A 26491-nucleotide genomic window follows, 5' to 3' on the forward strand; every position below is an offset into this window, starting at 1 on the left:
AACATGTGTTTAACTATTTGGAGAAATTTGTTTCTGATCTGAAAGGACACATTTCAGTATAAAATAGTGTTGGAGAGAATTCAGTTGTATTTTGAAAATTAAACAAAAAGACCAAGATCTTTATTGAACTTTATTTTCCCTTGTAGATAATGGAGACAGAGACTTTGCAGATAAGTTCCTCAGTTTGTTAGATTAATTCTAAACTTTTTAAAGATAATTTGGGAGTAACCCGCCTAGTATTGTAGTTAGGCGGGATATATATTTTAAATAAAATTTTAAAAAGACTGGAAAATATGGAAAAATTGTTGAAATGTGAAGATTTTTCATTTTCCAGTGCTTAAAAATGTTTCCCCTTAAACTTAATATATGACCAATTGCTGGTTCCCTCAGTCATTTCTGTCTGTATTACAAGTTTATTTTCTTGCCAATGAGTCCCAAACAGTAGTAAATGGAGAAGAAGCTGCTTTAGAACTGACTTGGAATTGGAATAATCTGAATTTTGGTACAGAACAGATTTCGGAGTGGCCTCGGAGGGAACGGGCAGTGCGCGCAGGGCTCGGCGCGAGCAAGTTACACAAATGTGCACCCCCTTGCACACGCCGACCCCGGATTTTATAAGATACGCGCGGCTACGTGCGTATCTTATAAAAGCCAGTGTACTTTTGTTTGCGCCTGGTGTGCGAACAAAAGTACGCGCGCTGTTTTTTAAAATGTACCCCATTGATTGGCAGATCTTACATTTTTTGTGGGCTGATAAAACTTGAGCAAGAAGTTGATACTTGCAGATACTTGGCTGCTTATAGCTTTGTTGCCATTATAACCATTTTGATTTGAACTCTGTTCAACAGGGAGCAAATGCAATGATAAGACAGGTAAAATTTGTTCAGATTTCATGGTGTAAATGAAAAAAATCTGGCAGCCAAATTTTGAATGACCTAAAGGGCATTAGGTGTGCATTGTGGTAGTCCTAGATAGATCGAATGACAGTAATCTAACTTAGAGATTACTAATGCTTGCAAGGCTTTTCTAAAATCGTTTGCTTCAAGATATGGCTTAAGTTTCCACATGATCCTAAATTTGCTTCAAGATATGGCTTAAGTTTCCACATGATCCTAAATTTCTAGAAAGATTGCTGACCCACTTTGAGAATATAACCCTGAAATATAACCCTGAAATATAACTGATGACAGGAAAGTGTGTTGGTGGGGATCTTCTGAGACAAATGATCTGTTTCAGCAAGTTAAGTGATAGTCTTTTATAGTTTAGCTAACTTTTTAGGGTGGTCAGATATATAGAGGTGAGATGCAGGGTAGTTTTTTTTTATCAGTTGCAACAGGAAAAAATTGCATATCAAGACCTGCGAGTAATGTACAGATGTCAAGACGAGACCTGTGATCCACATCTCACTTGTTGCGTGCATGCGTACAAAGAGAAAAGATAGAAACCATTTGAGAACATTCTCATCTTTTTCAAATTGGAATAGATGAGAAAGAGAACATAAGTTGCCATACTGGTTCAGACTGAGGATCCATCAAGCCCAACGTCCTGTGGCCAGTCCCAGGTCACAAGTACCTGGCAAGTTCCCAAACATTAAATTGATCACGTGTTTCTAAAGGTGCGGTGATAAGCAGTGGCTATTCCTTAAGTCAGTTTGATTAATAGCAGTTAATGGTCTTCTCCAGGAACTTATCCAAACCTTTTTTTAAACCCAGCTACACTAAGTGGCTTAACCACATCCTGTGGCAATGAATTTCAGAGCTTAATTGTAGGTTGAGTGAGAGAATTTTCTTCGGTTTGTTTTAATTGTGCTACTTGCTAATTCATGGAGTATCTCTTAGTCCTTATTATCTGAAAGAGTAAATAACCGATTCACATTTATTTGCTCAAGTCCTTTCATGATTTTATAGAATACTATCATATCCCCGCACCCCTTCAGCTGTCTGTTCTCCAAACTAAACAGCCTTAACCTCTTTAGCCTTTCCTCATAGGTGAGCCATTCAATCCCCTTTATTATTTTGGTTTCCCTTCTCTGTATCTTCTCCAGTGCAACCTTATCTTTTTTTTTTGAGATGCAGGGACCAGAATTGCACATTTTGTTCAAGGTGCAGTCTCACCAAGGAGTGATAGAGGCATTATGTCATTCTGTTTTATTCACCATTCTCTTCCTAATAATTCCTAACATTCTGTTGGTTTTTTGTTTTGTTTTGTTTTTTTTACTATGGCAGCACAGTGATCCGATTTTAATTATTATCCACTATGACGCCTAGTTCTTTTTCCTGATGGCAACTCATAATATGGAATCTAACATTGTGTAACTATATCAGGGTTATTTTTCCTTATATGCATCAGCTTGCACTCATCCACATTAAATTTCATCTGCCGTGGGGAGATACAAGATGACTGATCACTGAGCAGCAGGGGAGAGGCAAGATGGCCGATCACTGAGCAGCTCGCTAAAGCCTCTCTTCTGATGTCCTATTAAATACCTTTACTGAGATTACTGCTGTGTTAGTTTTACAATGTCTCACACTAAGCATAAGGCAAAACTCAGAGGACTTGCTTCTAACAATTCATTACCTTCGCCGTCACAGCATTGCATAGAGGAGTGCTTTGGAGCGTCCCTGGTTCTTTCTCCCATTGTGATGGCTGCTGCGGAGAGGGACCTTGAGCGGGGCCTTTCTCTTTAGGATGAGGAGATCTTGTTAAGCCCAGGAGCACCGGTGACACCTTTGGCTCCGGGGTTTGGTCTTTTAGAGCCAGCTGAAGGCCCCAGAGTGCCCAGAGAGCCCACAGAAGCAAGAAGTGTACAGCAAGGAGTGGAGGAAGGATTTGAATCCCCGCCGGGAACATAGACTGGAGTACAGGCAGCAATGAGGACCCCTATGAATAGGGAGACTGGAACATTTTCCTCAATGCCAGCATATCTGAATTTTTTGCCTTTACTTGGACTCTGTGAGGCTAGCTCTCGGGGAGGTGGAGACAACCTAATGACCCAGGTTGTTACAACTAAAATTATTAAACCTGCTATTATTATTATGGAAGCCTTATGGAATGCACTAGTTAGTTTGGAGACTTCAGTCTCCAAGCTTACTGAAGTAGTGGTGGAGACTAACAACGCCCTCAAATTAAACTCAAGTACTTTGGTAAATCAAGAGGAGAAAATATCAGGCATAAAATTCTGAGTAAATTCAGTGGAAAAAATACAGCTGCATTTATCTGTCTGAAGTGGTATATTCTAAAAAGATAGAAAGCATCAAGAATGCTTTACGTTCTTTGAATTTTTATTTATTTATTTAGGCACGTTTATATACCGAACATTCGTGTTAACATCTTGTCGGTTTACAATATAGTAAAACATTAAATAATTCTAAAATACACTAACATCATAAAATAATTCATGCAATAATTATTCTAAAAGACAGTAAGTAAATAAAAACACATAAAATAAAATGAAATAAAACAAGTATTGCCCCAGAATAAAAGATATAAGAACAAATCAACAATAACAAGATTCCAAAATTACAATATGAACCATAAAACTCAGTTAATAAGACAAAAGATGGAAATAAAACAGTATAATGGACTAATTCCATGGTTACAATTGACAGAAAGGGAGAATATCTAAACCGGGGTTTAGGCTGGTTGGGTAAAAGCCTGTGCAAACAACCATGTCTAATAGTTTTTTAAATGTGTGTAAATTTGACTCCAGCCGGATTTTGGAAGGGAGCGAATTCCAAAGTTTCGGACTGATTTCAGATGTGCTAATTTAGGTGATGGTATGGATTAAATTTCACAATAATATTAACAGTTAATTATCAGTATGCAACATCAAGCAAGGGAAGTACCGTTCCACATTCATTTTACAATATAGAAAAAAATAAAATATAAAGAAAAAATTCATTGGTTAATAATAATAAAAATAGGACTTGAATGGACCGATGATTAAATGTGACCCGTTGCAGTTTAGACTCAGGCTTACTGCCTACAAACCGTGGGTGTTATGATGGTCCCACAGATATGAAATAAATGATTGCACATGAAAAAAGAGAGAGGTTGTAGCTTGCAACATGATGGATTAAATTTCCCCATAATTAAACATGATGACTCTTGAACTTTTTAAGAATTACATCTCACAGATTCTGAAGATTCCAGATAATTGCATGCCAGTTATTACCAAGACCTTTTTTTTTTTGCCTCAAGTTCACTCTCAAGTACAACCTGGAGAAGGGGATAAACTTTCTACTGAGTTAATGCTGAATCTGACTGATTTTCTCCAAAACTCGCAGGAGATGGATATTACACAAAGAGGGATGATGTTAGTTACATTTGCCTTCTCAGTGGACAGAGATACTGTGTTAAGATTCTTTTTCTGATCACGTTCCCTATTATTCTATGGGCAAAAGATTTGGCTTTACCCAGATCTTACTAGAACCACTCAAATTCGTCGGAAAAAATTTCTTTCATTACATCAAGAAGTACAATCTAAAGGGGGATCATTTCATCGTATGGTATCCCTATAAATGCTTAATAATGCTAATTATATATTTTTTGAACCTGACCAACTTAGGGCATTACTGGATGCTCCAACTTAATAATCCGGCGAATTGATAAATGTAACTGGGGTCTCAGTGTTTTCATATTATATTTCAATAAGTTTGTTCGTTTTTCCTGTCTCTCCCCTATTTTTCCTGAATAATATCATGGGGTTATACATTTGATTCTATGATGTTTACTAGACTCTTGGTATTGTTATTTATTTTCCTCCGTCATGTCTGTATAACCTCAATTTCCGATGCAAGATGCTTCTTGTAAATTTTGTGAAATTGTATAAAAATAAAATTTTAAACAAAATTTCATCTGCCGATTGGATGCCCAATGTTTCAGTCTCGCAAGGTTCTCCTGCAATTTATCACAATCCACTTGTGATTTAACTACTCTTATAGAAGTATGTTGTGGTCAAGGATATTGAAGACTAAGATGTAACTAGTACCATGATCAAAACCTCTCTGACATCAATGCTGGCTCTAAGAAGTAATTCTATGCTATAACTGGGGACCTCGATTTTCAGTTTTTAGTTTATTTTTCCTGGGAATTTCAATATCATAACAAAAAATGAATTTTTATAAAATTGAAATTCTTAAGAATAATAAAAATTGAAAATGAAGGTCCCTTGCTATAATGAGGACTAAAATCAAATTTAAATTAGTCCAGAATGTCATAATCATCTAAGAAGGTCTGTAGTTTTAAGACAGCAGCTTCAATATCTTTAGCAAGAAATGGAATTGATGGTATTGAGCAGCAATTGTAGAGAGTTGAATTGGATAAGCTGAAGATTTCTTAAGGAATGGATGTACTGAGGCATGCTTCAATACAGCAAGAACCTCATGTTGTAATGAGGTATTTACCAAGCGAGTTCACAGATGTCAATTAAAACCCTCATCACTGCTGTGCAAAAGGATTCAGAGCATAGTTGGTCTGGTTCATGTTTTTTACAATCTAAATAGTGTCATTCTTAGACTATTAAATTGAGCCCATAGTGGCTTGTTAATGCTGATCTGTAAGTCACCTGGGGTAGGAATAGATGAAAATTGAGAGCAAAGGTCAAAACCCTTTTTTGAAAAAATGAGGCAAAAGCCTCAGGGTGCAACTGTCAGCAGATTGTGAATGAGCCATGACAGAGTTTGATATACTATTGATCACTTTCGAGACTGTGAAAAACAGGTCTCATGAATTGTTGCCAACAGCTTGGATTGATTTTGTAGAAAATATTTTTTGGATTTTATGACCTGCTCTCTATAATGCTTGGATACAGTTAACTCAGTCACACCTGGATTTGACATAGTAATCATGGAAGTTTGTTAAAGACTACTACTTATTGCATCTAGGACATGTCTTGAAGCCCAATTCTGAATCAGACGTTTTGAGAAATATGAACATAAGAACATAAGAAATTGCCATGCTGGGTCAGACCAAGAGTCCATCAAGCCCAGCATCCTGTTTCCAACAGAGGCCAAAACCAGGCCACAAGAACCTGGCAATTACCCAAACATTAAGAAGAACCCATGCTACTGATGCAATTAATAGCAGTGGCTATTCCCTAAGTATAATTGATTAATAGCCATTAATGGACTTCTCCAAGAACTTATCCAAACCTTTTTTGAACCCAGCTACACTAACTGCACTAACCACATCCTCTGGCAACAAATTCCAGAGCTTTAATGTGCATTGAGTGAAAAATAATTTTCTCCGATTAGTCTTAAATGTGCTACTTGCTAACTTCATGGAATGCCCCCTAGTCTTTCTATTATTCGAAAGTGTAAATAACTGAGTCACAACTACTTGTTCAAGACCTCTCATGATCTTAGACCTCTATCATATCCCCCCTCAGCCATCTCTTCTCCAAGCTGAACAGCCCTAACCTCTTCAGCCTTTCCTCATAGGGGAGCTGTTCCATCCCCTTTATCATTTTGGTTGCCCTTCTCTGAACCTTCTCCATCGCAACTATATCTTTTTTGAGATGCGGTGACCAGAATTGTACACAGTATTCAAGGTGCGGTCTCACCATGGAGTGATACAGAGGCATTATGACATTTTCCGTTCTATTAACCATTCCCTTCCTAATAATTCTTAACATTCTATTTGCTTTTTTGACTGCTGCAGCACACTGAGCCGACTATTTTAAAGTATTATCCACTATGATGCCTAGATCTTTTTCCTGGGTGGTAGCTCCTATTATGGAACCTAACATCGTGTAACTACAGCAAAGGTTATTTTTCCCTATATGCAACACCTTGCACTTGTCCACATTAAATTTCATCTGCCATTTGGATGCCCAATCTTCCAGTCTTGCAAGGTCCTCCTGTAATGTATCACAGTCTGCTTGTGATACATTACAGGAGGACCATTTTATATATATATTGAAAAGCACCGGTCCAAGTACAGATCCCTAAGGCACTCCACTATTTACCCTTTTCCACTGAGAAAATTGACCATTTCATCCTACTCTCTGTTTCCTGTCTTTTAACCAGTTTGTAATCCATGAAAGGACATCGCCTCCTATCCCATGACTTTTTGGTTTTCATAGAAGCCTCTCATGAGGGACTTTGTGAAACGCCTTCTGAAAATCCAAATATACTACGTCTACCGGTTCACCTTTATCCACATGTTTATTAACCCCTTCAAAAATATGAAGCAGATTTGTTAAGCAAGACTTATGGCAAATATCTGTTATGAAGTGATGCTTAACTCCATTTAAAATAAAAATGGGTCACACCTCTAATAAAATATGCTCTTGTATCTTTGGATCTGAATGTAGTTCTTGCTCCGCTCACGAAACTACCTTTTAACGCTTGGAAACAGCAGAACTAAAATTCCTTTCTTGGAAAGTTCTCTTTTTGCTAGCAGTTACATCTGCTTGGAAAGCACTGGGCTCATACTCTTCCTTGTATTAAATTCTTTTACAACAGAGTACCGAAATCTCATCCTAAAATTCTCCCTAAGGTGTTTTCTCAATTTCATCTAAATCGGTCCATTGTCAATATTTTTTCCAAGTCTGCACCCATAAGAGAGAGCAGGCTTTTCACACTTCAGACTGTATAAGAGATGCACTTTTCTATTTACAAAAGATGTAGTCCCAAAGAAAGTCCTCACAACTATTCATTTCTTTTAATCCGGTCAAATGGAGTTTTCAGTTACAAGGAGAACTTTCTACTTGAATCACTGATTGCAGGACTACATCTTTGAAGAAAAGACCCATCAGGTTAGGACTGCAGCAACTTTAGCACATCTGCACTCTGCTTCCATAGAAGATATCTGCAAAGCTGCTGTATGGTTTTCTATCCATACTTTACTGCTGAGAGACTGGTTTGTTTCAAGATAGCAGTTTTAGACGGGCATTCAAACCTTAATTCCTTCAACTCTACCCACCAAAAACAAAATATATGCAACCATGAGCTTGAGTCCCCACAGTTATGGCTGAACTTATCCTAAGGCTGATGTAATAAGCTGAGTATTAAACTGCATGCTGAAATTCAGCATGCAGTTTAATGTGTGTGCTAAAAATAAATTTAAGTCCCAATGCAGTAAGCTAATGGTATATTAGGAGTTTAAAAAAAAAGTACACTAACCCAAAATGTTCATCAAAAAATTGCTTAGTGCACATAAACTGTTTTTCGTAGAAATCGTTCTCTGTGCATAAAATATGATTTATGTGCAAAAAAAGTGCTTTCTGCACAGTGGATAAATCATATTAGGTGCAGAAAACATGCTTTATGTGTACAAAGCATGTTTTCTGCATATAAATCCCAAGTATAGGTCCTGGCACCAGAATTCATGCTTCTGCCTAGAGATTAACAACCCTTGGAAACTTTACTCCATCTCTGACTAGGAGTTAAGTTTGCAGTGATACGAAAACAGGTTAAGCCAGTATATTGCTCTGCATTAGGGGTAGTAGCAAATGCCTTCATATTATGATTAAATTTGCATCAGAGAGCACTAACCTGTATGAATATTTTTGTGCATATGTTGTTTGTACACAGAGCCTTTTACTGCATCAGGAGTAAAGTTTGTGCACAAAATCTATGTGCACATCTGCAGGTAAAGTGTAAAGTCTTCAAGCATTAACTTTTTACACTGGTCTCCCTGTTTGTCCACAGAGAAAGCTATGTTTCTTATTTTTTGTGACAGGTGTTCATCTTAGGTAGTAGGATAAATCAACCGCACAGTCCCTCTCACCTCCTCTACTGAGATGACTCCCGCAGTGGGTGGGGGTGTGGGGAAAGTCTGCACATGCTCGGAAAGACCTTCTCAGTTTTTCTGAGCTCTGAAGGGTTTTCCATTTCGGCACAGTCTGATGTCGTCACCCCACTTGGGTGGCTGTTTTATCCTGCTGTTTATGGCAAATATCTGTTACAGGTAAGCAACTTAGCTTTACCGTCTGTGTTAAAGAGAATGGAGAATGTTTTAATCTGCCTAGACTACATCACGCTGCAGTTGAGGCATTACTTTTTGGTGAATTTGGATGTTTTTTTCTGGTCCTCACCACCACCATAACAATACATATAATTTAGATCCCTTCACCCTTATTACTGTCCATCAAGCTTTTCCACTTATTCCTGCAATTTTTCATCCAATAGAGATTTATTTTTCTTTACAAAAATATTCCTTAAGAGAATACTGATATTTACTTTAATTTTAGTTTAATTATTTTTTTTATTAATTGCAAATTATTTAACCAGAGTGATGTAGAATAAAAATGTATAAAAATGAATATAAACTGCTAAAAACATACAAAAACAGGATATATGAGAGACTAAATAAATTACACAAAAAAACCCACCACATCTACTATCCATATCTAAAATATCCAAGCAGAGTTAATGAATCAAGCTAGAAAGCGTAGATAGGCTTTAAGAAAAGAAAAAAAACAAAACACTTTAAGGCCTTTCTAAATTTTAAGCAGTCATTCTTGAGGCAATTCCAAAATCAAGGAGCCATATAGGAAAAACTAATTTTCCTAGTTCTTTCAAAATGTATATCTCTTGACAATGGTAAACTTAACAACTCTTGCTGAGAAGAGTTTGGTGAATGAGCTGGTACATAAGGGGGGATATCAAACTCGAGAGAGATGAAGGTGTTACCAAGTGCAGAGATTTAAAAATAAACATCCTATTTTGAATTGAATGCACAAAGATACTGGGAACCAAAGTAGTTCAAGGAGAAAGGGGCATGACATGATCAAACTTAGATTTACCAAAAATTAATTTGGCTGCTGCATTTTGAACTGTTTGTGTCTGCCTCAGTTGAATGGAGGAAATAGCCTATGAAAAGAGGGTTCTTTTCTGGTGTCAGACTGGTGAAAAAAGGTTTCTATGCTGAATTAGTATGTGATGTGTTTGTATTATAAGCAATAGTCCTGTCATTGTGCACCTAAAAACAAACATTTTGTTAATGTTAGGTTGGAAGCCTTATTTGCTTCTTCCATAAACAAGGGAAGGTAAAGGCATGCAGGTGAGCCTAGACCTGGGGAAGAGAGACTACTAGCTTCTTTATCAGTAAACGAAACCCAACAGCTTAATTCACTTACCTATAGGCAAAGAATACTTATCAGGAACCTTTGTACTTGTCAATAATACATAGCCATTGATTTTTTTCCCCCTCATCCACAGTTGGCTGGAATACAATAAGATGTTTGCATTTCTCAGCAACTGGGGAAGATTCAGCAACAGCAGAGTCAATATTAGCAACAATATTTTGGGGCAATGTAGTGCAAAGCAAGATAGATTTCCAGGTTATCATTTGTAGCTATTTTTTCTCCATCAAGAAAGGTCTTTTAATGCTTCTAGTGCCTTTAAACTAGTACATTTAATCTTCATTTTTGTTTTACTGACAGGTGACAATAAGTCAAGTCATGTATCATGTAGAAGGGAAGAGTTTTCCCTATTAGTGCTCTGCATTGGATGTACGTTTGTCACACCAGAACATTTGGGGAATGAGTTTATAAGCATATTCCCTCTTAACTGCTATTGACCTGCATGTGGCACATTTAAAACTAATCGGAGAAAGTTCTTTTTCACTCAACGCACAATTAAACTCTGGAATTTGTTGTCAGAGGATGTAGTTAGTGCAGTTAGTGTAGCTGTGTTTTAAAAAGGATTGGATAAGTTCTTGGAGGAGAAGTCCATTACCTGCTATTAATTAAGTTGACTTAGAAAATAGCCACTGCTATTACTAGCAACAGTAGCATGGAATAGACTTAATTTTTGGATACTTGCCAGATTCTTATGGCCTGGATTGACCACTGTTGGAAACAGGATGCTGGGCTTGATGGACCCTTGGTCTGACCCAGTATGGCATTTTCTTAATGTTACAAATTTCCATGCTGAGTCTAACAAGAATCCTTCCTATCCCTGGCCCATCATTTCCCATTTTAAGACCTTACCCCTTTTTAGCTCTGATTTCTTAAGAGGACATTGGCAATGTTCCTTCTTTGTGATCATTCACATCCACTATTTTCTCTCTACATGCACCAGGTTCTCCAGGAAACCAATGGATGCACAGTGCAAAGGGAGTTTTTCTGCAGTAAAGGAGTTAGTCTCATGAGACCAGTGTTTGACATTTTCTATATCCGAATGACTTTTGTGCATGTTTGTCTTTGCACTCCTTGACCTTTCATTACTGCTGAGGTGTTTGTTCAGTCCTGAAATGAAATCATCTTTTCTCTTTTTTTTTTTTTTTTTTTTACCACTTGAAGCAGACCTAAGGCTGTTCCCTTGCCTCATACCATATGTGCTGTGTTTTTGTGACAGCAGCAGCAGGTACAGAGTTGAGTGGGTGGAAGCTTAGGGCGGAATAGCAATGCTCTGATTTTCCAGCCCTCTGAACAGCTCTGAAGAGGGCTGTTGAGGCTCGCCATTGGAGACTGAGTTGTAATTGCTTGCCTGGAGCGATAATATCTTTCTGTTACACCATTTGAATAACAATGAGGAGGCGGAGGAGAGAAGAGAGGACAGGACACTGGGAGAAATGGGAATATTCTTGACAGGTTAGGAATGGGGAGAGTAAAATAGGGCAGGGAACTGAGGGGTGAAAATATTCTGGAGAGGTTAGGAATAAAGAGGGTAGGTAGATGGGAATATTCTGGGGAGGCTAAGAGTGGAAAGAGAAAATTGAGAAGGAACAAGAGACAACAGGAGGAGAAAATGGTGAGATTATTTCTAATGAAAGTAATACTTTTAAAACTAGTTAATAGCAAGTAAAACTTGTACTCCTTTCCAAACACTTCTTATTTCCCATGACACATGCCTTTTTGCTAATGGAAATTCCTTCCTGGTCCAACTTTATTGACATTTTGATACAAGTTTACTTCATTTCCAATAATATACACTTAACATTCTATGAAAATGCTCCTCAGTAAACTCAGACAATTATAGATCAAATCTATGTTCCAGCTGCCATCTTCTGGAGGTGATCAGAATCACATCCCTTTATCTAAATCTACCCTTGATGGAGAAGGAAGAGGGTTCAAATATTTATTCATACTTATGACTGCGAGCAATATAGCTCTAGTTGCATTGGTCTGAGGTTCTTTTAGCCAGCAGGGGCTTTTTGAATTATCTAGATTTAAGTAACATAGAATATCAGTCTGAAGCTTCTTTAGTTTGCTTAAACTCAGTGTATTTATTACACATTCTAAATTTTATTTTTCCTCTTAGCGCAAGATCACAATGATGCTCAAGTATTTTTCTACCTGTGGATCGTGTTCTACATCATTAGTTCCTGTTATACTCTCATTTGGGACCTGAAAATGGACTGGGGACTTTTTGACCGCAATGCTGGGGAGAACACTTTTCTCCGAGAGGAGATAGTCTACCCACAGAAAGTAAGTGTACAATAACAGTATACTGCAACTGTATTGCACATTTCTCCTGGAAAGAATATGTGATAAAATAGTCAGTCAGCTGGAATTACACAAGCCATCTCCTTGTTTAAAGATATTGGTGTCAAGCAAGTGATCTACAACATAGCTAACTATTTTGAAGTATAGACACTAAACAGCTTTGCCATAGCCTAAGACTGGGCTTCCCAAATCTGTCCTGATGATCCTATAGCCAGTCAGATTTTCAGGATATCCACAATGAATATACATGAGACTGTGAGGAACTGCAGAAGGACCTTGCCAAATTAGAGAACTAGGCATCTAAATAGCAGAGAATATATAATGTGGACAAATGCTAAGTGATGCACATAGGGATAAACAATCCTAACTGTGGGTACATGATGATGATGGGTTCCTCATGAGGAGTCATCAACCAAAAAAAGGATCTAGGAGTCACTTGTGGACAGTACATTGAAATCCTCAGTTGATTGTGTGAGAGCGACCAAAAAAGCAAACAGAGTGCTAGGAATTAGGATAAGAATGAAGAGTAAAACAGAGAACATGATAGTACCTCTTTGTAGATCAATGCTGTGGCCACACCTTGAGTACTATGTGCAATTCTGGTTGCCCCATCTCAAAAAGGATATAGCAGAGTTAGAAAAGGTAAGGAGAAGGGCAACAAAAATGGTTGAAGTTGGAACTCCCCCCTACTCCCCCTTATGATAAAAGGCTAAACAGATTAGGGTTCTTCCGCCTGAAGGAAGAGTCAGGGGATATGATTGAGGTCTACAAAATCATGAGGAGTAGATCAGGTAAATAGGGAATGACTACTCTTTCAAATAATACGAGGACTAGCGGGTACTCCTTTAAGCTAACAGGTAGCAAATTTAAAACAAATTGGAGAAAGTATTTTATTTTTCACTCAACACACAATCCGTGGAATTTGTTGCCAGAAGATGTAGTCAAGGTAACTAGCAGAGCTGGATTTAAAAAGGGTTTTGACAAGTTCATGGAAGAAAAATCCATAAAGTGTTATTAACCAGCTGACTCGGGGAGATCCACAACTTGTCATAAGGAGTGAGCAGCAAGAAATCAGATCTATTTTTATGGATTGGCCACTGTCAGAGACAGGATGTGGGCTTGATGGACCTGTTGTATGACCAAACGTGGCACTTATGTTGAATCCTCAGCTCAGTGTGCTATGGCATTTAAAAAAGCTAACAATGTTAGCGTTTATTCAGAAAGGAATGGAGAATAAAACTGAGAAAGCATAATGCTTCTATATAAATCTATGGTATGACCACATCTTGAAGATTACTATTCAGTTCTAGTCGCCTCATCTCAAAAAAGATATAGAGCAGCTAGAAAAGGTACAAAGGACAACAAAAATTATAAAGGGGTGGAACGGCTCCCTTATGAAGAAAGACAAGAGATTAGGTATCTTCAGCTACTATAGAAATCTATAAAATCAAGGAACATTAAATCAGGAGCAGTTATTTACTCTTTCAGATAGAATTTCCCCTATATCTTGTACTATGAAACAACAAGTAGCAGATGTAAAACAAATTGCAGAATTTTTTTTTTATTTACTCGATATCCAATTAAGATAATTTTTGTTTCTTTATTAAGGTAATTTGTTGCTGGAGGATGTAATCAAGGCAAATAGCATAGTTGAGTTTAAAAGGGGTTTAGACAAGTTGCTGAAAAAAAAAGTCCACAAACAGCTGTTATCCAGATAGACTTAGGGGATGCCGCCACTTGTCTCTGAGAGTGAGCAACAAGAAAAGGATCTACTCTTTGGGATAAGGTGGCTGCTTCCTATCTGGATTAGCCCCGGTCAGAAACAGGATGCTGGGCTCAATGCACCTTTGGTATGATCTAGATTTGTATGCAGTGGAGCTTCAGTATATGAAAAACTAATCATGCTTTCCTAGCGTGTAGCAGATGGACTCAGGACCAATGGGTATAGTGTACTCCTGATAGCAGTTGGAGACTGATCAGATTTCAATCTGACGTCAGCCCTAGTACATATAATATACCTCTGCAGGAAGTGCAGCTCTTCAGTATTTTCCGTCTCCATAGCAGTTAGGGATTCTATGCACGCTCGCACAGCGTTAGAGTAATTTTACCAAAGAAAACTAAAATAAGAAGAAATCTTACCTCTACAGACTAGCCCCACTCTCCTGCGTTGACACCCATTGGGTCCCTCCCGCAGTTGAGAATTCCCGAGGTGATTTCCGCGATCCCTTGGAGGTAAGCCTCAGTCCGGCGGCCGACCCTCGGCGGGGACCCTAGCCCCTGACATCGGGTGAGGCTGAGAGGCAGCGGGTGCAACTTGGAGCGCGGCGGTGAAGGTATTTTCCCTCTCCCCTCCGCAGCCGGAGACTGCCCAGAATGAGACCGGGAAGCGCCAAGACAAGGTAAGGTAGAAATCTATTTAAAAGTCTCCGGTCTCCGAAGCTCGAGGAGTCGCACAGGTCGCCAGTCGGGACCAGTGCCACTGGGTTGATCTGACGTAGCAGGGCTAGACCCCGGTTAGATCCGAGGGTCTTCCCACGTGGACACCCTCAGAGGTGGTGGCCATGTCCGTGTGGTCGCCGCCACCATTTTGATCTGTTCGCCGCCCCGATCCGTGCGCACAAATACCTTGTGCGCACAACATCGCGCACCCAAGTACCGTGCACACAGGCGACGCGCATAGCCATGCACTTACTGTGCCAGGCACATAACTTCAATCTGTGCGCACAACAGCACGCACATCTCTGAGCGCTCACCAAACCTACGCGCACAACTTCAACACACCAGAGCGCATAACTATATTTTACGCGCACTAGCCATGGCACCACCGGAAAAGAAGCTCAAGGCTCAGGGCCTTTGCCCAGCATGCCACATTAGAGCTGCACAGGATGAGGAGGCCCATGGCCCTGTGTATACAGTGCGAGGAGGTCCTAGGGTATCCAGCCCATGGCCCTCCCCAGCCAGTGCCGAGTTCCAGCCTCTCGAACAGTACGCCGGACCTAGCAGCTCCCAGCGGGGACCCTCCCTCAAACGGGGCTCCCCAGGGACACGGCGCCTCTTAATTTAGACTCAGCATCTATCTCCTGGGTGGAATTCTTCAAAGGTCTGCATACCTTCGTCCACATGCAACCGGGGCCTCCGATAATATGGCCACAAGCTCCACCAGAGGACCTCAACATACCGGGACCCTCTATGCCCAGGGAAGTGATCCCACCACCCAGAAGCCCCACCTTCGGGGACTCGGACAACTCAGATGAGGATTCAGAACCCCTGAGGAAGGGGAACTCCCTCCGAGGACAGAGCCCCACCGAGCCATGAGACGCTTCTTCACCAAGGACGAGCTTCCAGATCTGGTCACACACAGCTTGAAGGAGCTTGCTATCTCGGGCACAAGTGCCTTGGGGGAACCTAAGACGAATCCCCTACTAGAGGGACTCCATCAGACCTCCCATCATTTCCCACTATTACAAGCCATCCAGCAGCTAATTGACCTGGAATGGGATGCCCGGAGACTATGTTCAAAGGGGGGCATGCTCTGGCAGCCATGTACCCTCTGGTCCCAGCTGCCAAAGATCTCCTGGCATGTCCAAAAGTGGATGCCATGGTCTGCGCAGTTTCGAAGCGCACTACTGTCCCAGTGGAGGGAGGAGCCAGCACTCAAGGATGCTCAAGACAGACGTCTGGAATCCATTCTCAAACAGTCCTTTGACGTCTCCGCTATGTCTCTGCAGATCACGGCCTGCTGTGCCATGGTGACACATGCCTGCTTATCACAGACCAGGAACAACACTCCGGGGGACGCCCTGGAACCAGCAGTATCATTCCTCACGGATGCCGCTTCTGATCTGGTGCGCACCGCAGCTAGAGGAGTGTCATCAGCCATGGCAGCCAGAAGACAACTCTGGCTCCGAAGCTGGTCAGCCGATGCATCTTCCAAAACAAGACTCTCAAGGATGCCCTTCAAGGGAACCCCTCCTGTCGGAAGTGAACTAGAGAAACTAGCCAACAAATGGGGTGAATCCCCACTGCAGCGGCTACCGGACGACAGGAATAAGAGAAACCAGCACCCTTCCCCCGAACGTCCAGGGGCAGAGGAACAAAGCGCTTCAACCCATACAGAAGCACATATCAAGCAGCCCGCCCCACAGGCCGGAGCCAGTCCTTTCGGAACAAGCACAACAAAAGGGGAGCCAGCTCGGGCCCAGGCCCCAGCCGCACCTCACAATGAAAATCAGCCGACCCGTCCAAAGGAAGAAGCCAAAGGGGGCAGACTTGCCCTATTCTACCAAAGATGGGTCAAGATAACTTCAGACAAGTGGGTCCTATCCATCATTCGAGAGGGATATTACCTGAATTTCCACCACCTCCCTCCGGACAAGTTTGTGGAATCTCCCTGCCACGACCCTTCCAAGAGGATGGCAGTGGAAACTACACTGACCAGATTGCTAGCCTTAAAGGCTATAACACCAGTGCCTGCACAACAAATAAATACTGGGCATTATTCCATCTATTTTATCGTTCCCAAGAAAGCAGGAACGTTCAGGCCCATCCTGGACCTCAAGTCTGTCAACCACCACCTTAAGATTCCTCGCTTCCGCATGGGAACCCTATGCTCGATAATAAGGGCGATACAACCGGGAGAGTTCCTTACATCCCTGGACCTGTTGGAAGCCTACCAACACATTCCGATCCATCAAGAGCATCAGCGTTTTTCTACGCTTCATGATCCTGGACTGTCACTACCAGTTCCAGGCACTACCATTCGGGTTAGCCACAGCACCCCGGACGTTCACCAAGATCATGGTGGTAGTGGCAACAACACTGAGGAAGGAAGGAATCCTCGTACACCCCATATCTAGATGATTGGCTGATCAGGGCAAAATCCTCAGAGGAAAGCCACCAGGCAACCAACAGAGTCAAAACTCTACTGGAGAGCCTCGGGTGGGTGGTCAACACAAACGAGAGCTGTCTGCAGCCCTCCCAATCTCTAGAATACCTGGGAGTCCGGTTCGACACCAACCAAGACAAGGTCATCCTGACACAGACAAGGAGATTGAGATTGATGACCCAGTTGCGAACCCTGTTGAGCGAGCTTCGCCCCACAGCATGGGACTACCTACAGGTCCTCAGCCTCGTGGCATCCACACTGGAAGTAGTGCCATGGGCAAGAGCTCACATGAGACCCCTACAGCGCTCACTATTATCACGATGGAATCCACGGTCTCGGAACTACACCATACGTCTTCAGCTCCCGGACAAAGTTCGGACCCAACTATGATGGTGGCTGCAAGAAGGCCATCTGAGCCAGGGAGTGAGACTATCCTCATCATCCTGGATCGTGCTCACCACGGATGCCAGCCTACGAGGATGGGGAGCACACTGCCAGGAGCTAACCGCCCAGGGGCAATGGAACAAAGAAGAGTCGGGGGTGGAACATCAATCGCCTAGAGACCTGGGCAGTCAGACTAGCCTGCCTATGGTTCGGTCACAGACTCCGAGACAAGTCAGTCAGAGTAATGTCAGACAACGCCACAACAGTGGCCTACATCAACCGTCAGGGAGGAACCAGAAGCCAACAGGTGTCTCTGGAACTAGACCCCCTAATGTCATGGGTGGAAGCGTACCTTCAAGAGATCTCGGCCGTCCACATCGCGGGGAAAGAATGTCGCTGCGGATTACTTCAGCAGAGAAAGTCTAGACTCAGGAGAATGGAGGCTGTCGACCACAGCATTCCAATTGATAGTAAACCATTGGGGAACACCAACCATGGACCTCCTGGCAAACCGGTCCAACGCCCAAGTGCCCAGCTTCTTCAGCCGCAGGCGGGAACTCCAGTCCCAGGAAATCGATACCCTGGTACAGACCTGGCCACAGGAGACTCTGTTATATGCCTTCCCGCCGTGGCCCCTATTGGGCGCAATCATCTACAAGATAGAACACCACAGAGGGACCAGTACTTCTAATGGCCCCAGACTGGCCAAGAAGACCGTGGTATGCAGACATGCGAAGGCTGTTGACAGGGAGCCCCTCCCTCTACCTCCACACAGAGACCTGCTCCAACAAGGACCGATCCTCCACGAGGATCCAGCTCGATTCTCTCTTACGGTCTGGCCATTGAGAGGACTCATCTGAGGAAGAGCAGATACTTGGGGGCAGTAATTAACACCCTACTCCGAGCATGCAAGTTCTCCACATTCCTAACATACATAAGGATTTGGAGAGTATTCGAAGCCTGATGTGAGGACCGCGACATCGTTCCACGCTCAGTCAAAATTCCTGCGATTTTGGAATTCCTGCAGAACGGTCTACAGAAGGGATTGTCTCAGCTCCATCAAGGTACAGGTGGCCGCATTGTCATGCTACGGAACCGAGAGCGGCAGCATAGCCTCACCCGGATGTCTCCCGCTTTCTGAAAGGAGTCAAGCAGATCCGACCACCCCTAAAGTGGCCGGCACCTCTTTGGAACCTCAACCTGGTCCTAGATTTCTTAGCAGGAGCTTCCTTCAGACCTCTTCATGGCCTGTCTTTCCGACGATTAACATTGAAGACAGCCTTCCTGGTGGCAGTCTGTTCAGCCCGTCGTATCTCCGAGCTACAAGCACTGTCCTGCCGGGAGCCGTTCCTCAGACTCTCCCCGGGAACCATTCAGTTACGCACAGTTCCGTCATTCCTCCCCAAAGTGGTATCTCACTTCCATCTCAACCAAACCATCTCGCTACCATTGCCAGATGAGCATAAGAATTCGGAAGAGTCTCGCAGTCTACGCCATCTCAACGTCAGCAGACTCCTAGTCTGATACCTGGAAAGGTCGGAATCTGTTCAAAAGACGGACCGTTTATTCGTCATTCACAACGGGAAGAAGTAAGGGGAAGCGGCCTCCCGAGCAACCATAGCCCGCTGGATCAAAGAAGTCATCAAGGCGGCCTACGTAGAAGCAGGCAGGCCACCGCCTTTACAAGTCAAGGCCCATTCCACTAGAGCCCAGGCAGTGTCCTGGGCGGAAACCAAGATGCTGTCACCTGCCGAGATCTGCCAGGCGGCGACATGGTCCTCCATCCACACCTTCTCCAGGTTTTACCACCTGGATGTTCAGGCTCTAGAGGACACAGCATTTGTAAGGGCAGTACTAAGTGGGTCACGGGCAGCCTCCCACCCGGTTCGGGAGTAGCTTTTATACATCCCATTGGTCCTGAGTTCATCTGCTACACGCTAGGAAATGGAGAAATTACTTACCTGATAATTTTGTTTTCCTTAGTGTAGACAGATGGACTCAGCATCCCACCCACGGCTGCCGTTATTCATGGTATTCTCGAGTGACATCCCTGAGAGCGAGTGATTCACGGGTAAGCCATGCTTTCCTCCAGCTAGGACACCCATCCTACCAGGTGTCGACGTTTCTCAGTTGAGGGCACTGGCGGTCTCCAGCTATAACCAATTCAACCAGTTCAAATTAATCAAGTTAACCAAGTTATAAAGTTAATCAAGTTACCCAAGTGATAAAGTTAATCAAGTTATTCAAATTATTCAGTCATACATATATCCACAATGCTTTTCGAGGAGAATACTGAAGAGCTGCACTTCCTGCAGGGGTATATGTACTAGGGCTGACATCAGATTGAAATCTGATCCGTCTCCAACTGCTATCAGGAGTACACTATACCCATTGGTCCTGAGTCCATCTGTCTACACTAAGGAAAAGGAAATTATCAGGTAAGTAATTTCTCTAATATTCATTGTTGATAGCCTGAAAACCCAATTGACTGTGGGGTGATCAGGACAGGTTTGGGAATCCTGCCTAAAATATTTGCAGGTGTTTACTGGCTTATGCTGAAATCTGTTAATCTGTTAAACTCCCACCTTGTCACCAGCCCATCTTCCTATTGCTTGTGAGGAAAATGTCCCCTTCAAAGGATCTTTAGTGACCTCTGTTCCTCATGGTCTCTATCCTCAGGCCTATTATTACTGTGCCATCATTGAAGATGTGTTCCTTCGCTTTGCCTGGACTATTCAGATCTCCCTCACCACCATGAATGTCTTCCCTGGCATAGGGGACATCATCGCTACAATTTTTGCACCTCTTGAGGTTTTCCGGTAAGAAGAAGCTGTAGGAACACTGGGGTTATTTTGATCTCATCCTTTACTATACAGCACTCATAGAAGGCTGCACTCTTGTTAGGATTTGCATTCATTTTCCTGTTGTATTTTTTTGTTAATTATTAGGCGGTTTGTGTGGAACTTTTTCCGGCTGGAAAATGAGCACCTGAACAACTGTGGTGAGTTCCGTGCTGTACGCGACATCTCCGTGGCACCCATGAATGCTGATGACCAAACCCTGCTGGAGCAAATGATGGATCAGGAGGATGGTGTCAAGAACCGCATGAAAAGCAAAGCATGGAAGCGCAGCCAGAGTGTGTCATTGCGCCGACCTCACCTGGCATCTCAGTAAGTATTACACTAATATTCCAAAGGCTGGGATCTATACCCAGTGGGCAGGGCCTTCATCAGGGAAAGGAAAATGGTATAGAATACTGTGTGGACAAAATTTGTTGCAATGGAGGGTTGGTAGGGTTATCCAGTATACTGTATGGGTAGCTAATGAATCCATTGGGCAAAAGAGTATACAGTACTCTCTAGATAGAACCTTATGCAGTGGTGCTGGAGGGGTGTACAGTAATCCAGGTAGTACAAAATATAGTGCCTAGATTATTGGTAGATGGGCACAAGATTTGTCGTATCACCCCTATATTGTTACAGTAGAGTCCCATCTGAAATTCAGACTTTGATTTTTAAGTGCTTATGCAGAGGTTAGGGAAGTACTTTGCAGAGAAACTAATCCCTTACAACCTTGTTAGACAGCTCTGTTCCTCACAACAAATTCTCTAGGTGCTGCCTTCATTGTCTTCAGTATACTTGATGTCTACAAGGCCACAAGCCTTCAGTTTTATAGCTCCTGCTTTATGAAACACTATCCCGCAAGACTTAAGAGATGAGCTGAATTATATTTGGTTCAGGAAGAAAGTGAAAAGGTGACTGTTTCAGTCAATATTTGGAGCTTTAGTATACCACTTTGCTAGACCCTGCCTATGGTGTTTGGGAAGTGGATGTTTATATTGTGGTGTGATTTTATCTATACTTATAGTTTTCCTGTATGTACCCGGATCAGTCCAGACCGTGGTTGGGCCTCCTGTCCAGCAGGTAGAGCAGACCAAAACTGTGAAGGTATCCTATATCAGGACAGAGCCTACCCTACACCCCTTCAGTATTCGTCTGTCTCCAGCAGGTGCAGGCAGCTGAACCTACGGTTCCCCTTCTTCTTCCCTTAGTTTCCCTGTGGGGATTTTCTTTACTTTTGGTCTGGATAAAGCAAATATTAAACTCTTGTTTTAAAAAAAAAAAAAAAAAAAAGGACTTTGAAAGTTTTCTCCCTTTTTTTCCTCAGACAGTTCAGTCGCTCTGCTGGGAACCAGGGAGGGGGGGCTTGCCCATCCTAGACCCCTTTTTCCCAGTGACCGTATGGGGTGATACTGGTGGTCCAGTCCCTCCTCCACTATCTAGCTGTCCACTGTAAAACAGTACCCTCTCAGGGAGTGTTTTTCACCTGGCTTAGCTGAGCAGTTTACAAAAAAAAGGGTACAAGCAGGGCTGTATTTGTTACTTGTATTTGTTACTTTTTAAGAACTGTGAACAGCTCCGGCAGCATGCAGAGTTCAGTCGCTGCCTCCGCTGACCGACTTCAGCCCTGAACAGCTCAGCTATTTTTACTTTTTAGCGATTTTTTTTCTTCAGTGCTGATGACCCGTTCCAGCTCCTGTAAAGCATGTGGAGAGCCTGCCACACGTTTTTCCTGCGGATGCCTCTATTCAGGGTGCCTACTGGGTGGGGAGGGTCCCTCATTGGTCCCCTCACCCACAGCGACCCGGGGACGAGTTCCCCACCGCGTGGCCAGGCCGTTCCCGGCACTGAAAACCGCTGGAACGGCGGCCATCTTGGAAGCAGGCTCAAATGCAGAATCGGATGTGCAGGAGGAAGGTGAAGCCTGATTTTTTAGTTTCTCCTCCGGATTTGAGCCCCCCTCATGTCCCGGGGGAGGTGCCTGACCTTTCCCTCCCTCCCCCCCCCCCTCGGGAAGTCTAAGTCTTGTTTCTCCGTGGAGTTTGTGCTTCTTATGCACAAGTCCTATTTAGCCAGCTTATAGTAGGAGGAAGATCCATCCCTGCCCCCCCCTCCAAAAAACCTGCAAATTTCTCCTCTGCAACCTCTGAAGGCACCGGAGGGCCAGGGCTCGGTTAGGGTGGTTCCGGGAGTCCCGCCGCCTCCGGATCCACCTCAGCTGCCACTGCTCCCTATTCCAGATGCGAATGTTGACCCGCTGCTTCCTAACCCCCCTACCTCGAGGGGGACGATCCTCTGGTGCTACGCTTATTTCAAAAGGAGGAACTAGAACCGCTCATTCCCTTCATTTTGCAGGAACTGGGAATTGAGTTGCCCCCGGCGGATACGGTTATGGCCGCAATGCCTGCCAACATAGACTCTGTCCTGGCGGGAATTAGGGCTCTTCATGTACTTTTCCTTTTTACCCTATGCATAAGCTGATGCTCCTTAGGGAATGGGAGTCCCCTGAGGTGGGACTCCGAGTGGGGAGGGCTATGGACAAGCTCTACCCCTTCCTGAGGACTGCTTGAATCTACTTAAGATGCTCAAGGTAGATTCCTCTGTCGTGGCAGTTACCAAACACACCACCATCCCGTTGGTTGGGACTACAGCTCTAAAGGATGTCCAGGACCGCAAGTTGGAATTTTACCTCAAACGCATATTTGAGGTCCTGTCCTTGGTAGTTCGGGCGACAATCTGCAGCAGTCTCATGCAGCGGGCAAGCCTCAGGTGGGTTCAACAATTAGCGCCCAAGACCTCCTGTCTGCAGAGGCGGAGCAGGCGAATCGCTTGGAGGGAGCTATTGTGTATGGGGCGGACGCCCTGTACGATCTTCTGAGTGCGCAAGCCAAGGCAATGGTCTTCGCGGTCTCGGCCAGGCGCCTCCTTTGGCTGAGAATTGGTCTGCGGACGCCTCTTCCAAAGCGCAGTTGGGAACCCTTCCCTTCAAGGGCCAGTTGCTTTTTGGTGAAGACCTAGAGCAACTTATCAAATCCCAGGGAGAAAATAAGGTTCATAAGTTGCCGGAGGACCGCCCGAAATAGTCTAAGTCCTTCTTGCCCCCTAAATCTAGTGCGAGAGGGTAACACCGTTTTTCCACCAGGGCAAGGGGCTCGTTCCCGAGGGGTAATGCTTCCCAATCTCAATCCTGACCTCATTCGTTTCAGGGACGTCGGCCTTTTAGGGATAGTAGCCAGCAACACTCAGTCACCAAGTCCTTCTCTCAATGAGATGGGGTGGGCTCATTCCTCTGTTCGAGACTTAGGTGGACGACTGTCCCAGTTTCTCGGGGAATAGGCCACCATAATGACGGACCAATGGGTCCTAGAGGTGATAGCAAAAGGCTATGCATTAGAATTTGCTCGAGACCTACCAGATCTTCACCTGGTCTCCCCCTGCGGAAGTCGAAAGAGACCTGCAGTTGAACAAACCCCGCGCAGGCTGCTGGAACTGGGGGCCATAGTCCCAGTCCCAGTGGAAGAACAAGGGTCCAGCCAATATTCCATCTACTTCGTCGTGCCCAAAAAAGAGGGCTATGTGCCTATTAAGACTTGAGTTTAATATGCGTGAGGACTAACATCCTGCTGTCCTAGAACACCTGCTACAGGTAAGCAACTTTGTTTTATCCACAAGGCCTTCAGTCAGAATACCCCAGCATATAGCATGCTATTAAAAATCTATAGGCCTTTGTGAGTTCTTAGATGAGCAAGTTGCAATCTGTTAGACGTTCCCCCACCCCATTTCCTTCTGGAGGAGATACACAAGCGAACTTTATTAGTCTGACCCAACATAGTGGAACATTGTTCCAGATTTATGCAATGAACCCTACTTACATTCATCTGAAAGGAAACTAAAAATACTTTTGTTTAAATAGGTCTTTAACACAGCTTTTGGGTAAGTTCTCTTTGTCAAGCTAAGGATAATTTGATTATCCCAGGACAAGCAGGATGGTAATCCTCACATATGGGTGACATAATCGATGGTGCCCCCTCACGGAAAAACCTCTGTCAAAGCTTCTAGAAACTTTTGGCTGGCACACTAAGCATGCTATGATCCCTGCAGCCACAGGGGTCTCCCCTCAGACTCTCTTTTTCCACGCTGCTTTTAGCCGCGCGTTGAAGGAGCTCTGTGAGATTTTCTCACTATTTTTTTCCTCACGGAATGTTACTACTAATAATATTTGTCAGAAAATTTCCCTCTCTGGTCTCCCTTCGACATCCCGTTTGGTGAGTACTCCTTGGAATCTTTTTTTTCTGTCGATTCCGGATACTTTACTATCCGTATCCGCGAGCCACCGACCATTACCTGGCCTAAAAGTTTTTATAATGACCACGGGATTCAAAAGATGTCCGAATTGTCCCCGGACAGTGTCGATTACAGACCCGCATGACATCTGTGTTCTCTGCCTGGGGTCAGGCCATGATGTCCGCTCATGTTCTACCTGCGCCCAGATGACACCGAAGGGCAGGCATGCCCGACTTGATAAAATGGAGGAACTTTTCAAAAAGATCACTCCATCATCGTCTTTGGCGTCGTCACCGAAGACAATTCCTTCCTCTGTTGAAAAACATTGAGGTAAGAAAAAGGCTGATGACAGTCTGTCACCAACCACATCTGGATCTTCCATAGCATCTTCTTCGGTATCCAGCAAAGACCATTGAGAGAGAAGACGCCATCGGCACCGTTCCGATTCCGTTCCTTCAGAACAATCTGTGTCCTCATCAGCTTTGAAGGATGTCGAACGGATGAAAAATCGGGTCTGGGTACAAGAGGCACCGAGGCGCTCTCCACCAGCATTGGTGTCAGAGGCTGTGCCACCACATTCTGCTGTGGAAGTGCCAGCAGCACCAGTCTTACCTTCTCCTGCGACAGTGGACCCAGTCCCAGTTTCCAGAGAAGAAGTGACTTCAATGATTCAACAGGCAGTCACCGAAGCTTGGCAAAAATTCCAACCTCCACCGACGCAACCATCGAGACAGACACCGGAGCCAACCATGTTTGCTCCTCTCCTTACAAGACTCTGCTTTACTCTGTGTTCTTCCGGCATTGATACCATCGGGTCTTCCGATGCCTCCATCGGCGCTGTCTATGCCAAAACTACCGATGACTCCAGCAATATCAATACCAGGCTCACGATGACGGAGACTCTGATCACTCACCAGGACCATCTGGCTTACAAAAATCCTGTATTCCATCGATGCCCTCGATACCATTCCCTGGTCCATCGATGTCCTCACAGCCTGGTCCATCGGGTGGTACCGGTCATCGGTTCCCATCTGTGCCATTGATACCTTTCGGTTCCCCGTCGATGCCTCCATCGATGCCAAAACAGATTCCAACACAATCGAAATCTGCATCGATGAAAAAGCGTCCTCTTCCACAGGACCCCTTAAATCCTTCTGGATCCCATTTCCAGCCTCAGCCCACTCCTTGGAAGGATGTTGATACTGATACTGATAACCTTGCATCTGCACCTTCTCCACCAGAGGAAAGGAGAAAGTCCCCACCAGAGGACCTGTCTTTTCAACACTTCATCAAGGAAATGGCAGATACTATTCCTTTTGAATTACTTGCTGAGGAGGATACCAGACATAAGACCCTTGAAGTCCTGCAGTTTGTAGATGCACCGAAAGAGGTCATGGCGATACCCATCCATGAAGTCCTCCTAGAGCTTCAGCATCACCTATGGGAGCATCCCTATTCTATGCCTGCCATCAATTGGAGAATGGACGCAACATACCTGGTCCAACATACACCAGGTTTTCAAAAACCACAGTTGCCACATCATTCGTTTGTTGAATCAGCTCAGAAGAAAGCAGAAACCACATTCATCTGTTCTTCCAGGAAAAGAACATAAATTTCTGGAAAGTTTAGGGGAGGAAAGTATTCCAAAGATCCATGCTGTGTATCCCGTATCGCAGCATGTCGGTTATATATGACGCAATA

At 43.6% G+C, this 26491-nt stretch overlaps 1 protein-coding gene across 2 annotated transcripts in view; it reads left to right on the plus strand.

The window, feature by feature from the left end:
• XPR1 (xenotropic and polytropic retrovirus receptor 1) overlaps positions 1 to 26491 on the plus strand; it is a 381737-nt gene that overhangs the window by 341861 nt on the left and 13385 nt on the right. Inside the window, exons 12-14 of one of the 2 annotated variants that reach the window (XM_029618129.1) lie at positions 12213 to 12379; positions 20346 to 20485; positions 20615 to 20836. In XM_029618129.1, the coding sequence (XP_029473989.1) occupies positions 12213 to 12379; positions 20346 to 20485; positions 20615 to 20836 (529 nt within the window). Of the gene's footprint in view, positions 1 to 12212; positions 12380 to 20345; positions 20486 to 20614; positions 20841 to 26491 lie in introns of those variants that run through there. The other variant, XM_029618130.1, reaches the window with a different exon arrangement.

Source organism: Rhinatrema bivittatum, chromosome 10 (genome assembly GCF_901001135.1).
Source record: "Rhinatrema bivittatum chromosome 10, aRhiBiv1.1, whole genome shotgun sequence".
NCBI lineage: Eukaryota > Metazoa > Chordata > Amphibia > Gymnophiona > Rhinatrematidae > Rhinatrema > Rhinatrema bivittatum.